General features: G+C 40.3%; 1 protein-coding gene across 1 annotated transcript; it reads left to right on the top strand.

Annotated features, from left to right (window-relative positions):
* The first annotated feature begins 5,329 nt into the window (after nt 1-5,329).
* LOC111605014 (ubiquitin-conjugating enzyme E2 N) lies at nt 5,330-8,392 on the top strand. Its single transcript, XM_023323343.2, has 2 exons — nt 5,330-5,546; nt 7,733-8,392. The coding sequence occupies exon 2, from the start codon at nt 7,823-7,825 to the stop codon at nt 8,276-8,278; it is 456 nt and encodes a 151-aa protein (XP_023179111.1). The 5' UTR covers nt 5,330-5,546; nt 7,733-7,822; the 3' UTR covers nt 8,279-8,392.
* Nucleotides 8,393-14,450: the final 6,058 nt, after the last annotated feature.

The following is a 14,450-nucleotide window of genomic DNA, read 5'->3' on the forward strand; positions in this document are numbered from 1 at the left end:
TTTTGCATTTTCATCGTTGGTTTTGTTTTTATTTGACAATTCGTTGTTTGCTCAATAAAATCGAAATGCAAGCGAACAGACCCCAAAGACAAGCCCCCATATCCAATGCTCAGCCCCAACTGCCGCTACCGAAACCGCCACCGCCCCGCCCCCCCTCATTCAACCGCATTACGTTCTTCGTTTTGGGCACGTCAGCAACCCCTTTTGGGCCAACGCACGGGCGCACAGTGCAGCCACGCCCCCGCCCCACTAAGCCCCCTTCGAGTCCTTAGCTCAGACAGCACGCAGTCGCCACACACACACACAGACACGCAGCACGCAACACTCAAATAAACTCATGGGCTCCCAGACATTGACTCCAAAAAGCCAACAACAACAAGCACTGAAAGAGGCGCTTGAGGTGGGGGGTGGCTGAATGGACTCTGTGCCTATGTGCAAGGCCCAGCGGCCGATAGACGCCCCCAACACACACACACAAACACAAACACACACGCACGCAGTGCTAACGAAACGCAGACGAAGCAGACGTCGATGTCGCTGCCAGCGCCTGCGTCGGCGTCGCTGTCAACCGACAAGTTTCGTCCTTTGGCTTTGGCTTTGCTTCGTTTTGCGTTTTTTGCGCTCCTTTTTGTTGGTCTGCGTTGCCAAGGGTTTCCTTTGTTCAACCCCCAACCCCTCACACACACACACGTAGCCGTCGTCGTCAGCTTCTTCTTCTTCTTCTTCTTGGCACGACAAGTCTGTTGCACTCACGACCCCAACGACGTCGACGGCGACGCCGCCTAATGACTAACGGACCCTTTGCTACTCTTCGTCTTCTATTTTTTTTTTGCTCAATAACATTTGCTGCTGCTGCTGTGTTGTTGTTGTATTTCTTGCATTTTGTTGTTTTTGCGTGCCACCCCCACTCCCCCTCCCACGCTGCCCTCCCCACTGCTGTGCCCTTCGCTTGAAAACATTTTTTGTGTTTTGCATTTTTTGTTTTGCTCGTTTTGTTCGTTGCGTTTTTGGCCGCTGCGACGTCGACGCCAACGCCGACGCCGACGCTGACGCTCTCAACTGTCACTCGCTCGCTCGCTCGCGCTCTTAATGCAAGAGGCCAATTGCAGTTGAGAGAGCGAGCGCGAGCGACTGACTGAGTGAGTGAGTCGAGTGAGTGAGTCTACTGTGTTGGCGCGCGCTCCTTTAGCAACATGTTGCGCGCAACATGCTTGCATTTATTTTAATTAGATGCGTGTGGCATGTGGACAGTTGAATGGGCAACCAAAAAAAGCATGTGGACTGAGCGAGAGGGGGGGGGAGGGAGTGTGTGTATGTGAGCGAGAGAGAAGAGGAGTTAGCCAGGCAATGTTAATGAACTGACGCCATGAAAGCTGTTCAGATGCAGCGGCGAGCGGCACGCGGCATGCGACAGGGGCAAGGACTGCGCTGTGGACTTGCCAAGAAATAATATTTTCATAGTCGTCGCTGTGGTGAAAAAAGCGAAAGCAGCTCAAGCAGCCAGCCAAGTGCGAGCTACAGAAATTAGGAGAAAAACAACTTTGCACAGGAGTCAGAACGAGAGAGACAGAGAGAGAGGGGTGGGTGCAGGGGCAGGGGCAGGGGGTGGTATGTGGGCGAGATATTTGTCTCAAGGCTGCAGATGCAACCAAATGCGGCACAAACAACTGAAATGGGACAAAGTAATGGCGCTACTTGAGCAACCACCACAGACAATAAATATGCCCGAACTACCTACCCTTAACCCCACCGTCCACCCCCGCCCCCTGTGCCTCTCGCCCGCTTTGAGGAAAGCTCATAAAAGTAGAAGTAAAACTAAAAATCTACTTGTAACCCAATTTAAATAAACTTTGGTCACAAATTTAGAGTAAACTGAATCCTTATATATAGGTGTACATAGGTCTGTGTCCAGATCTGGACTAAAATTAGATGCCAAATGTTAGGTTATGTTCGATTGTGGTTATGTGAGGTTATGTTGGTTTATTTCGGTTCATATTTGAGATAAGAATATATTGAGTTATCTTATGTGAGGTTATGTTGCCTAATGTGAGGTTATGTGGATATAGGTGATCTCTATAGTGAAGCATGTGAAGTTATGTGGCGCTCAAAGAGATTCAGTTATAATGTATTAGCTTGTAATGAGCCTATATGAGGTATATAGTTGAAATATGTGAGATGTGCTCGCTTATATTGCATTATGTAACCTTGCATAGAGGTTATGTTGAAATCTTCAGAGCTTTGTTGGATTACGTGAGTTTAAGTTGGAATATGTTTGAAATATTTGAGCTCGATGATCTAATATATGAGCTTATATTAGATACAAAGAGTTTCTATAATAATATACTAGCTTATAAAGAACTATGTGAGGTTATGTTGGATTATGTGCGGTTCGATTAGGTTCCCTAGTATTAAACATAGATAAATTCTTATTAGATAACATTAAGCTCGAGAAAATAACATTTTTAAATTGCATTCCCAGTAGAGTAAAATACAGTGAAGCTTAGCTATATCAGTACGAATTACAATAGCTTGACAAGTATTTGAAGATCTGTCGAAAGGTATTTGAAATAACTAAGAAACAAGTCCAATTGAGATCGATATTATTATATATAATGATGATCATACTATATATGCTCTGCGAGACCAAATCATGCTACATCATAAGAGTTTCCAATTAGAAGTCTGTCATTTCCTTATTTCAACGCAAGCCAAGTTGCCGAAAGTCTTTTAGATCCACAAGTTTAGTGTTGCGCACCTTTAATTAAGCTAAATAAGGAGAATGTTAAGTAGATGAGTTTATATAAACATAACCTCAAAGTATTAGCGCCGAAAAATCCACTTGTAATGCGACCAAAATGTAATTTTACACTTTGAACAGTTTTTCTACCACTTAACCTCAACCTCAGTCCAACTGCAGCCAACGAAAACAGCAACAACAACAACAACAACAAAATGCAACCCACCCTCAAAGATAGAAGAAGCAACAAAAACAAATGCAATGTAAACTGCGCCATATTGAAAACTGTCAGCCATTAAAATTTATAGAAATGTGCGAACACTGTAACGCCGGCAGCGACGCTGCGCCTAAAATGCGTGCATTGGCAGCGACAGCGGCAGCGGCAGCGACAATAACAGCCAAAGCGAACAGCAACAACAACAGCAAGAGCTGAGCAATCAGCTGAGTTCTTTGGGGAGCCGTAGTAAAAAGTAGTAAAAGCAGCTGCATATAAAAAAAGTAAATAAAATAAAAAATAAAAGAAAAGCAACAACAACAAACACAAAGCGACTCAAGAGCAAATAAAGGTCGCCCAACAGCTGCGTAGCAGCGCCGCGTGCAGTTGCAGCATGCAGAGACAGCGACTGAGCGCAAGCCGAATGTAATGCGCGCGTGCTCTTTCTCTCTCTCTCTCTCTCGCTCTCGTTCACACTGTTTCGCACTCTTGCACTCGCTCACTCATATCAAAACGTAGTATAGGGGCATATATATGTGTGTGTGTGTGTGTGAGAGTCGTACGTTGAGTGGGCTGGGTTTTTGCGCTGGCTAACTAGTCGCCGTCGCCCAGCCTAAAAGCAGATTCCATGTGTGCGTCTACATATATATATGCACACGTATATACGTATGTGGCTGTGTGTGTGTGTGCGAGAGAGTGCATGTGTGTGTGTATGTGTGCACAACTGCACATGGCTGCGGCATTGCTGTTGTTGCTGTTGCTGTTGCTGTTGCTTTAGTTGCGAGGCTCGTTTTTGTATGTGCGACTGCTTGTGCGTCCATTGGGCATTGCACATGTGTACATATGTATGAGTGTGTGTTTGTGTGCGAGTGCTGTGTAGCTGTGCAGTTGTGTGTGTGCGTGCGTTTCAGGCCAAAGCCAAACCCCTCCTCCACTGCCCAATGGCCTGAGCGGGGGGCGTTAAAACGCATAAATGTTGATTACACACAATTTCACATTTTTCTTTTTCCATTTTAACAGAAAAAACACATATAATAAAAAAAAAGAAAAATTTTGTTGTTGGTTTTTTTTGGGCGGGGGCGCGGGGCGTGTGCTGAATGCGCGCCTATGTATGGTCAGCAGTTGCAGTTGCTGTTGTTGCTATTGTTGTTGTTGTTGTATTGGTTCAATTGCAAATGACCAAACAGAGGGGCGCAGTGTAAATATGTATCGCATATGAGAATAGCGGCGCGCGCGTGTGTGTGGAGAGTTTGTATATAGATGTGTGTACGTATGTGTATTTGTGTGTGTTTGTCTAATTGTTGTTGCTGCTGCTAGGCGAAATTTGAAACAGCATGAGTTGCCTGCGTCGACAGCGACGTTAGCGTCAATGGCTCAAATGTCAAGGAACGACCGAAAACTATTTTTTTTGTGTTTAATGTGAAAAAGAAGAAAAACAAATCGAAAGGATAATGCAAGAATACAATGAAAATGAAAGAAAAATTAGCCATGTATTTATGCATAAGTGAGTTTTCGTTTAGTTGGCATATCAACACTGTCCAATTGGAGTGATGTTAGTTTTAGTTGGAATATCAGCAAGTCTAATTGGCATACATATTCCTATAAAGCGAAGTTATAATTTATTAAATATTAAATATTTTATATATCCAATTTTAATAAAATATATTTTTATAAAATACGGTAATTTGTTCAATATAAAACAAAAAAGTCCCATGTCTTCTTAATATTATAATTCATTTATTATTTATTGCATTAATTCTCAACTAATATAAATATAAACTTTTATATACATACATAAGATATTGCATATTAATTTATACATATATATTTATTACTTCTAATACATTTATTTATTAAAAATCAATTGAATTTTGTCATTCAATTCTCTTTTGATTGTTCTTATGCGTTATATCTTATATTAATTTAATAGTAAAAAATTGTTTTTAACTTATTTTATGCATAAAATTAAGCAATCAAATAAGTAATAAACTACTGATTGGAATGAAGCAAATACCAATTCAACAAGCAATGTTCTCGTCTAATTAGCATTTCAATCAGCACAGCAAAAGCTGGAGGCTACAAAACTCATGTGCACAACATGTCGGTAAGCTGACTGTTACGATAAGAGTACACATTTGACAGCCTGTAGACGGCAGTGTTGCCAGAGCAACGTCTAGATTTATATGGTAAAAACAAATATTACAGCTAGTTTTTCATAAGAAATTCAACTTTCGTCATCAAAAAATAACAATTGTGCTGTAGAAAATAAATTTTCTTTTATAATATCAACGTGTTCGCTGTAATGGTACACTGTATATTGTGTGCTCCCCACACAAAGCATCTGGCAACCCTGCGGCACTGACATTGCGGCTCACACGCACGCAACACATGCGAACGCAAAACTCACACGCATACACAAATACAAACAAAGCGCGTGTAGAAAATTTTTTTTCAACGTTCATAATTTTGTACGGAGCTGGGGAGCTGCTGGAGCTGCAAATAAACAGTAAAAATATTTAAAGCAATTGTTGAACAAATATTCACAACAATACTCAAAAATTGAGTGTTGAATATAATTTTGTGTATACGGAAAACGTGAGCAATTTTGTTTTGTGTTTGTGCCTCATTCATACATTTTTGTTCGTGGCTGCTTAACAGTTGCATTGCCTTTCATTTTTTTTTTAAATATATTTGTTTCCTTCGCTGAGTGCATGTGCAAGAAGAATAATAATAATAACGGGAGCCACAATAACTGCGCTGGAGCAAAATAAGCGCAAGACGCATTGACTAAAATATACGCTAGCTTCTGCATACGTCTTGCCTTTGTGGCTGTGTGTGTGTGTGTATGTGCGTGTGCATGTGCATGTGTGAGTAGGTAAGTTTTTGCTTCATAAATCTACAATTGCTGAAAAATATAAAGAAAAAGTATTGCGTAGGTCTTCCGCGGCTTTCTTTGTCTCGCACTTCGCAATGTGTGTGTGTGTGTGTGTGTGTTTGCATGCTAATTTTCCTTGTACTGAACACTCTTTAATTTAATAATTGTTGCTTAGCTTTTGTTGGCTTCATTTTGTTATTGATTTTTTTATTCCTGCAGCGTGCGTGACAAGTGTTGCCGCTAACCCCCCACTCTCTCTCCCCCTTTACCCACCCGACGCTCTGTCCTCTCTTCCCTTCGCACATTTGTCATGCTAGTCTGTGCGAGTGTGTGTGTGTATGTAGCGGCATTTGCTGCTGCTTGTGTGCGTGCTTGTCGCCAAGAAATCAATAACTTTTAAAATAAATATAAATACATACATCGGAAAACAAAGCATTCGCATGCCAGCACCAAATTAAAAATTCCTTTCCACTCTGTTGTTGTTGATTCTTATATTTATATTTATTTTTGTTGCTGTTACGTTTCGTGCCTTTGCCACTGATAATTAGCTGTAGCGTTGTTGTTGTTTTTCGCTGGCGGCTTTCTGGAATTTTCTCAAATATTTTGGACATTCGCTGCGCTGCATTTTAGCACCTGCCATGCGTTGCACAAAATGCTGCGTGTGCTTTGCGCCTTGAAAGAGTGTTTTTGTTATTGTTATTGTTTTTGTTTTTGTTTTTGCATTTGCAATTACTTTATTGCGGTGCAGTTTATCGAACGACACACACACGCACGCAAACACACAGACACAAACACACTGACGTAGATAGCACAATCTGCCAGTCAAATGAGGTTATGTAGCAATTAGAGTTTGACACGCTTCGTGGGCGGTTTCTTTGAATAAAGCAGAAATCGAAATTATTATAAAAGAAAATGTCCATTAACTTTGTTTTGCTTTTGCTTTATTTCTTTTTAATTTTACTTTTAATTAAACTGAAAGAAAATGCTTTAATTATATTTGATCGGCAATGCGGTAATTTCTATCTTTATGTGTTTTTTTATTGCCATAGCTGTTTGGAAGTTATAGTAGATATGAATGGGATATATTATATAGACGATATGTATTTATAAACAAATCTTAACTCTTAGAGGAAAATTTATCTCAAGATCCTCAGCTATAGACAATATATTTTTTATGTACATAGATTGAAAAATATGATATTTGAAAAAGATAATGATTTCATATGGTTTCTTTAGCTTACACAGCTCAACTAAATCAAGTTTCCATATACTTTTTATTGTCGAAACATTCAGATATCGTATATCGCTTCAATTTATAAGAGTTTATATATATAGTATGGCCAAAGTGGATCTGCTTTATTTTATTTATCATGTAAATTATGTTTAATTATCGATAACATCTTTAGCATATAATTAATTAGAAAACTATTTAAAATATATATACTTCATAATATATTATATAGTAAATGTAAAATGTAGGGCATTCGCTATTCGATCAAGCGCACTTAGCTGGCAACTGCTGAATCTGTTGCTCTTGCATATGCAAATTTACGGTTAGTTTGCTTAATTGTAGTTTAAGACTTGTGAACTGAGCGCGCACACACACACACACAGAGTGAGAGAGAGAGAGAGAGAGTGTTTGTATCTTTGGTATCTGTGGCATCTCATTTGTATCTTGTATCTGCTGCAATAAAATGCAGCAGCGCAAACTTTTTGCCGTTTGTTGAAAGCGAAAGTCAATGAAGGTGGCAGCGAGTGCATAAACGTGCACCTGCCACACACGCAGAGTAAAGTGGCGTCCTTGAGGCACTCCACAACAACAACAAGAACAGCAACAACATCTACAACGGGAACTTTGTAAAACTCTCAATTTTCACGCTTTCACGCTCCTTTGCTCCCATTGCAGAACACAAGAACAACAACAGAAGTAGCAGCAACAGCGGCAGCAGCAATAGCAGCAGGAAGAAGAAGAAGCAGAAGCAGCAGAGTTAGCACCATGTCCAGTCTGCCACGTCGCATCATCAAGGAAACGCAACGGCTGATGCTGGAGCCAGTGCCCGGCATCAATGCTATACCCGATGAGAATAATGCACGCTATTTCCATGTAATTGTCACCGGGCCGAATGATTCGCCCTTCGAGGGCGGCATCTTCAAGCTGGAACTGTTTCTGCCCGAAGATTATCCGATGTCGGCGCCCAAGGTGCGCTTCATAACAAAGATCTATCATCCGAATATCGATCGCCTGGGCCGCATCTGCTTGGACGTGCTGAAGGACAAATGGAGTCCGGCCTTGCAGATACGCACGATTCTGCTGTCCATTCAGGCGCTGCTCAGCGCACCCAATCCGGATGATCCGCTGGCCAACGATGTGGCCGAATTGTGGAAGGTCAACGAGGCGGAGGCCATACGCAACGCACGCGAATGGACCCAGAAGTATGCGGTCGAAGACTGAAGCGCAACTGACTGCGAGGGAGGGCGCAACGGGATGGGACGGGACGGAACGCGGGGGGAATGCGAACAATGAACAAGACGAAGGAGGAGGAGCAGAAGATGGCGCCGTTCTGGCGGAAAGAAGACGAAGAGGAGAAGTTGTAGGGCAGGGCAGGGGAACTGGGCGGGCTTGTATGTATGTGTGTGTGTGGGCGTGTGTGTGAGTGGGTGGGTGGGTGGTTATGAGCGTGTGTGTAAGCAAAGAAACGAAATGAACAAGACGGAAATTCTTATAATATAATTAATGCATATATAAATATATATATATATATATATATATATATATATATATATATATATATATATATATATATATATATATATATATATATATATATATATATATATCCTGGGCGGATTTCTCGACCGACGCCGATTATGATATATGATGAAGAAACAATGATGATGTTACAAGAAATTCACGATGCAGAAATAAACACATCTAGAACTCTGGAAAATGTTGTACACAATTATAGAGAAGCTAGGCAAACGGAGTTCTACGAACTACCAATAAAAAAAACAAAAAAAATAAAAAAATATTTCAATACTATATAGAACTACTATAACTATAGACATTTGATATTGAACATTGTTCGTACATATAGACACGATAATAATGCCCTATATATGACTATATAGCGTAAGCAGTGCTTTAGGGAACCGAAACACAATCCTTTGAATCAATCAAATCAAATCAAATCGAATCAAATCAATCCGTAAATCGATAGCTCGAAACTCAATCGAGAGATTCGAACTGAGATTTATTCAGTTTTCAGTTCGATTTCCGTTTCAGTTTCCGTTTCTGTTTCTGTTTCTGTTTCAGTTCTTTCTTTTTCAAATATAACTCGGTTGTGTTCTGGGTCCTCAGCTTTTGATCAATGTGTACGACATCAATAAGAAACGAGCCTTTTATGGAATTAGTACTTTACACAAAAAATAATAATAAATAAATAAAAATCAAAATAAAAATATAAATTAAAAACTGATTTTTTATTTCAAATTTAGTTAGTTCTTGGAATGATATGGAATGGAATGAAATGGGCTTTGAAATGAAATGAAATGAAATGAATTGGTTTTTGAAGTTAAATAGAATGGAACAAAGTGGTATTTGAAATGAAATGAAATGGAATTTGGAACACTGTACAAAATGGAATATAATGGAATTTTTTAGATGCAATGAAATGAAACGAGAAACGGTTTTTGAAATTAAATGGTTTTGAAAATTAGATGGGATGGGATGCGGTGAAATAGAACACTATGTTGGAAATGGAAATGATTTTTGATATAAAGTGGAATGAAATGGAATTTAGGCATATTTTTAGTGAAATGGAACACTATATCTGATAAGAAATCAAATGGCATTTGGGATGAAACGAAATGGAATAGTATAGATATGAAATGGTGTTGAATATTATTGGATGGAATACTATATAAGAAATAGAGTATAATAGTAGTTGGAATGGAACATGGCAGTTAAAATGAAAGGGAATTTTATTTGAAATGAAATGGAATGAAGTGCAGAAATGGTATTTAGAAGGGCATGGAATGATGGAATGGTATAAGGAATGAATTATGTGCGGAGTAAAGGAATGAAATGAAATTGCGCTGTGGACTATTAATAGAATGGAAATAGTTATATGGAATGGAATGGAATGGAATGTATAAAGAGGAATGATGTACAAGCGAAACGTGTGCTAAACTCCAGCTTAAATACCTTGAACTAGGAACTTAAACAAGTTGTAGCAGTCTGAATTAATGCAGAGATTGAAAAGGACTCGTACTACGACTAGGGAAATAGGTCAACAGACAAAAATTGTTAGCTACTCGGAGTTACTTAGAGGAAAAGTGAGTACAATAGTCAGAAGAGAGTTGAGTAGATGCGGAAAGAGAATAGATCGTAAGACTTAGCTGTTCATATTTGAGTGCTTATCTATACTATATATCTGTATATCTAACTGTATCTATCTATCTCTCTTTATATATATATTCAGGATGCGACTGAGCTCTCCTTGTGTTGTGTCCTGCTGCAGTTGTCAATCAAGCTGTGGGTGGGCGAGCTCGCACATGGGGGTTGGTCGGGTGGCTGCGGGTGTTGGGCGTGCGAAGCCCTTAACCCCTTTTTATAGGGTGGCCAAATTGTTGGCCACACCCCGTGCCGTTAGCATATGCCTGCTGATTGGATGCGCGTCGCTCTGTCTCTTGTTCTTGTTGTTTCTCTTGTTGTTGTTGTTGTTGATTCGCCTCTCGAGGCTGTTGCAGGGCAGGCTCTGGTCATGCTTTTGGCTTTGCCTTTACCTCTGACCAGACCCAGGCAGTCAAATGTCGAACCTAAAAGATTTTTTTTACCATCTCTCTCTCTCTCTCTCTCTCTCACCCATTCTCTCTGTCTCTGTTGCGCTGTCTGTGTGATGTATTTTTTTTTCTGTATTTTGTTTCCAGTTCCATATAACTTTTTATCGCATTACACACACACACACACACGGACGGCCTCCTCCCGCACCTTTGTGCTGGGCATGGTCAACGCATATGCAGAACGTCTAGCTCTCGTCGGCTAGGGGCGGGCGGGCGAGACGAAGGAGGTGGCGGCGTTGGTTGAGCGCTTGAGGTGAGGATTTTTATCGGCAGCAGCTTCATTGTGTGTATTTGCCATGTTTGCATAGACAAAGGCGCGGCCGAGCGCCGCATGCAGTTGGAAGCCAAGAGGGCAAGCGGACGAGGGGGCGTGGTCGGGTGGCTTAGGCGCCAGACTCGGGTTTGGCCCAGCTAGCCAGCTAGCCAGCTGGCCAGCTATTAATCGCTTTCAAGTTGAAAGTCCACAGTGCACAGAGAGCTCCATGTGTGTGGCACCTGCTGCGGGCTAAACTCCGACCCACCCAAATGCCGCCTATGTGTGTCTGTGTGTGTGTGTGTGTGTGTGGCATTTGCTCTTTATGCCACGCTACCTGCAGCAGTTGGCCAGTCATAAGATAAGGCATTGTCCCAGCCCCATAAGCCGGAAACATTAGGCCTCACTTCGATCTGCTGCCAACGCTTCCACAGCCTCAGCCTCAGCTACTGCCACTGCCACTGCCACTGCCACTGCCACTGCTTGTGCCACTGCCTTTGCAGTTGCTGATTTATGTGACAATTTTGCGTTGCGCTCATAATTCGTGGCCAGCTTTATCTGAAGATCTGCGAGCTCGAACGTTCAGCTCGAATCTTATCTAACTTGCGGATTCTTATCTGCTGAGCGCCAAAACGGGTTCTGCTTGGCTCAGGCGCGATGTTAATTGGTCGCAGCGACTAAGCATGCCAGTGTTGGTAAGTGGCTAAAGCTCGAGGGCTAGAGAAACCAAGATGCATTTAGTAATATTCGCAGAGTCTGTGAACGCTTCTAAATTAATTTCGCTTTTGGCTCGTGCGTCATTTAGTGTTGGAAAGTATAATAAACAAGGCATTTTGAGTGTTGGTAAATGCAAGTGTGCGAGCCACATAAGAAATAGAGCTAGTTCAAGTTTCATATATTACATATTCAGTATTAAAGTGTTGAAAGCTGCATATCCGTGCGCTTTGAGTGTTGGTAAACGACTAAAGCTGCAGTACAACTCAGTTTTTGAAGAACTTATATGATTAAAGTGACGTAAATACTTAAAAATGCTGAACACTATTTTAGCTTGTGTGAAATAAGCTTTTAGTGTTGGTAAATTTTACAATCAATACATTTTGAGTGTTGGTAAGCGACTAAAATTGCAGTCTAGCTAAGTGTAAATATTTAAAAATACTCAAAACTTTTATAGCTTGTATGAAATAAGCTTTTAGTGTTGGTAAAGCTGACAAGTAATATATTTTGAGTGTTGGTAAACGACTAAAATTGCAGTCTAGTTAAGTGTAAATATTTAAAAACTCTCAAAACTTTTATAGCTTGTATGAAATAAGCTTTTAGTGTTGGTAAATCTGACAAGCAATATATTTTGAGTGTTGGTAAACGACTAAAATTGCAGTCTAGCTAAGCATAAATATTTAAAAACTCTCAAAACTTGTATAGCTTGTATGAAATAAGCTTTTAGTGTTGGTAAATCTGACAAGCAATACATTTTGAGTGTTGGTAAATGCAATATAGTAAAGCTACGCTGCCTTTAAGCTGATCACATAATAGCTTAAAATAGTTAAGCGCTAGGCTTAGAGTTAAGTTAGCTTGCAGTGTTGAAAAGTGATCAAAAACAGTATTTAGTGTTGCAAAATGTCAGCTTATTCAGTTGCTAAATGCCACAGGCAGTGTTGGTGAGTGCTGATGAGAAGCCAAAGAGGGCTAATTGGAGTGTGATGTGAGTGGAAGGAGAGCATAATCCTTGAAATTTATAACTCAACTTGTAGTCAAATATTTATCTATTTAACTGTGCAAATTATCTACAAGCACAACAACTTTTATGTTTGTTTAATGATTCAAGGGTGAGCCAAATGAAAATATATACACAAATTTATATAGATATATAGATATATAGAGAGAGAGATATGTGGTCAGCAGACAAACTGTTTTTGTGTTTGGTCCGAAAGAAAATGCCCAAAACGCTTTCAACTCGCCAGAGAGAGAAGGAGAGAGTGGCAGGTGGGGAGCTGGGGCAGCTGGGGCAGCTGGGGCAGCTGGGGTTGCTGCTTGTTTTTGGAGCCTTTCATCCCGTTGGACCGTGCTGCATCCTTCGCATGCTCGTCCATTCGCACAAAACCGAAACAAATAATTGATGAAACAGCAAAGCGCACGTAGGGATTTTTGAGCCGTCGCTCTGCCTGCTGCCCGCGCCACTGTTGTGCTGCTGTTGTGCATGCAACCACTGCCAGCCCCATAGCTCAGGCCGTGCAACATCTCTGCCTGCCAGCGGCTGCTGCTGAGGATCCGGAGAGACGCATGACGTTGCCCACATGCGACGTTAAGTACATGCCATGTGTCCTACATGCACACACACACACACACACAGACATGTATATATGTTGTATATATAATATATATGTTCCTGTACGTGCGCACTTATCGATTTTCTGCTACACGTTCAAACGTGAAGCGAAATGCGCCCAAAGCGTCGTCGACGTCGTTGCTTCGGTCGAGCTGAGCCGAAAAAAAAACGCAAGCAGCGACCGATCCCTCGGACAGACAGACAGACAACGGGCCCCAGACCCAACCCCAAGCACAACGCCAGTCCCGCCGACCCCTGCCAAGCTCCACATAGGCGTGATACGTAGGCGATGGTCTTGCTCTGCTCGTCCCGCTGCCGTGTAAACGCACAAACAACAACAACACAGACTGGACAGCCAACAGTAACAGGGCAAGAGAGAGAGAGAGAGAGAGAGGGAAAATAGTCATAATTTTATTTCAAACAATTTTTCTGTGTAGCAGCCCAAAACAACGAAACTTTGTGTGCCCCCAAATGCGTTCGACATAGACGAACTTTTGCTGCCCTCGCTCAATTAATCCAGTAATTAAATATGCATATTTATTACGAAATAGCTGTGTGGCCTAATATGTGGTTACCTTTGTCAAGTCTTTCTTAAACGCACAAAGCACGCATTCCTAAGGGACGGACAGGCGCAGCCAACATAATTGGCAGCAGCCAGTCAGGCGCGGCCAACTTAATAAGCAGCCGTTAGTCAGGCGCAGCCAACTTAACGTGTGCTGCAGTCGCCTCAATCCAAGTGCCGAAAAAACTTTTAGATACAAAGGGCAAGTATTATAATTAGTAAATATTTTTATAATTAACTAAATGATTTTTAATACTCCAACTCAAATATTTATATTTTAATTTTATAATTTTTTAATATTAATAAATTTATTTTTTAGAAACTAAAATAAAAATATTGAACTAAGTTTGAGCTTTAGAAAAGTTGTGTATGTAAAATAGTAATTAAAATTATTTATTTATTTAAAATATAAATATTCTTAAATAATATATATAATATAAATATGTATAAAAAAATTTGATGTAAATTGTGTAAATAAAAATATCATTCAGAATTTTATGAATTTAATTTAATTGGTTTTATTTTTTTTAGAATTTAAAAGTTTTTGTAAATTAAAAATAAACAAAATTCAAATAAGAAATTATAAAAGAAAAAATATGTAAAAAATATAAAAATAAAATAAAAAGTAAATAAAAAACTTTTAT

This window comes from Drosophila hydei, unplaced genomic scaffold, assembly GCF_003285905.1.
Source record: "Drosophila hydei strain 15085-1641.00,03,60 unplaced genomic scaffold, DhydRS2 tig00000339-arrow-arrow-pilon, whole genome shotgun sequence".
NCBI classification, from domain to species: Eukaryota; Metazoa; Arthropoda; class Insecta; order Diptera; family Drosophilidae; genus Drosophila; species Drosophila hydei.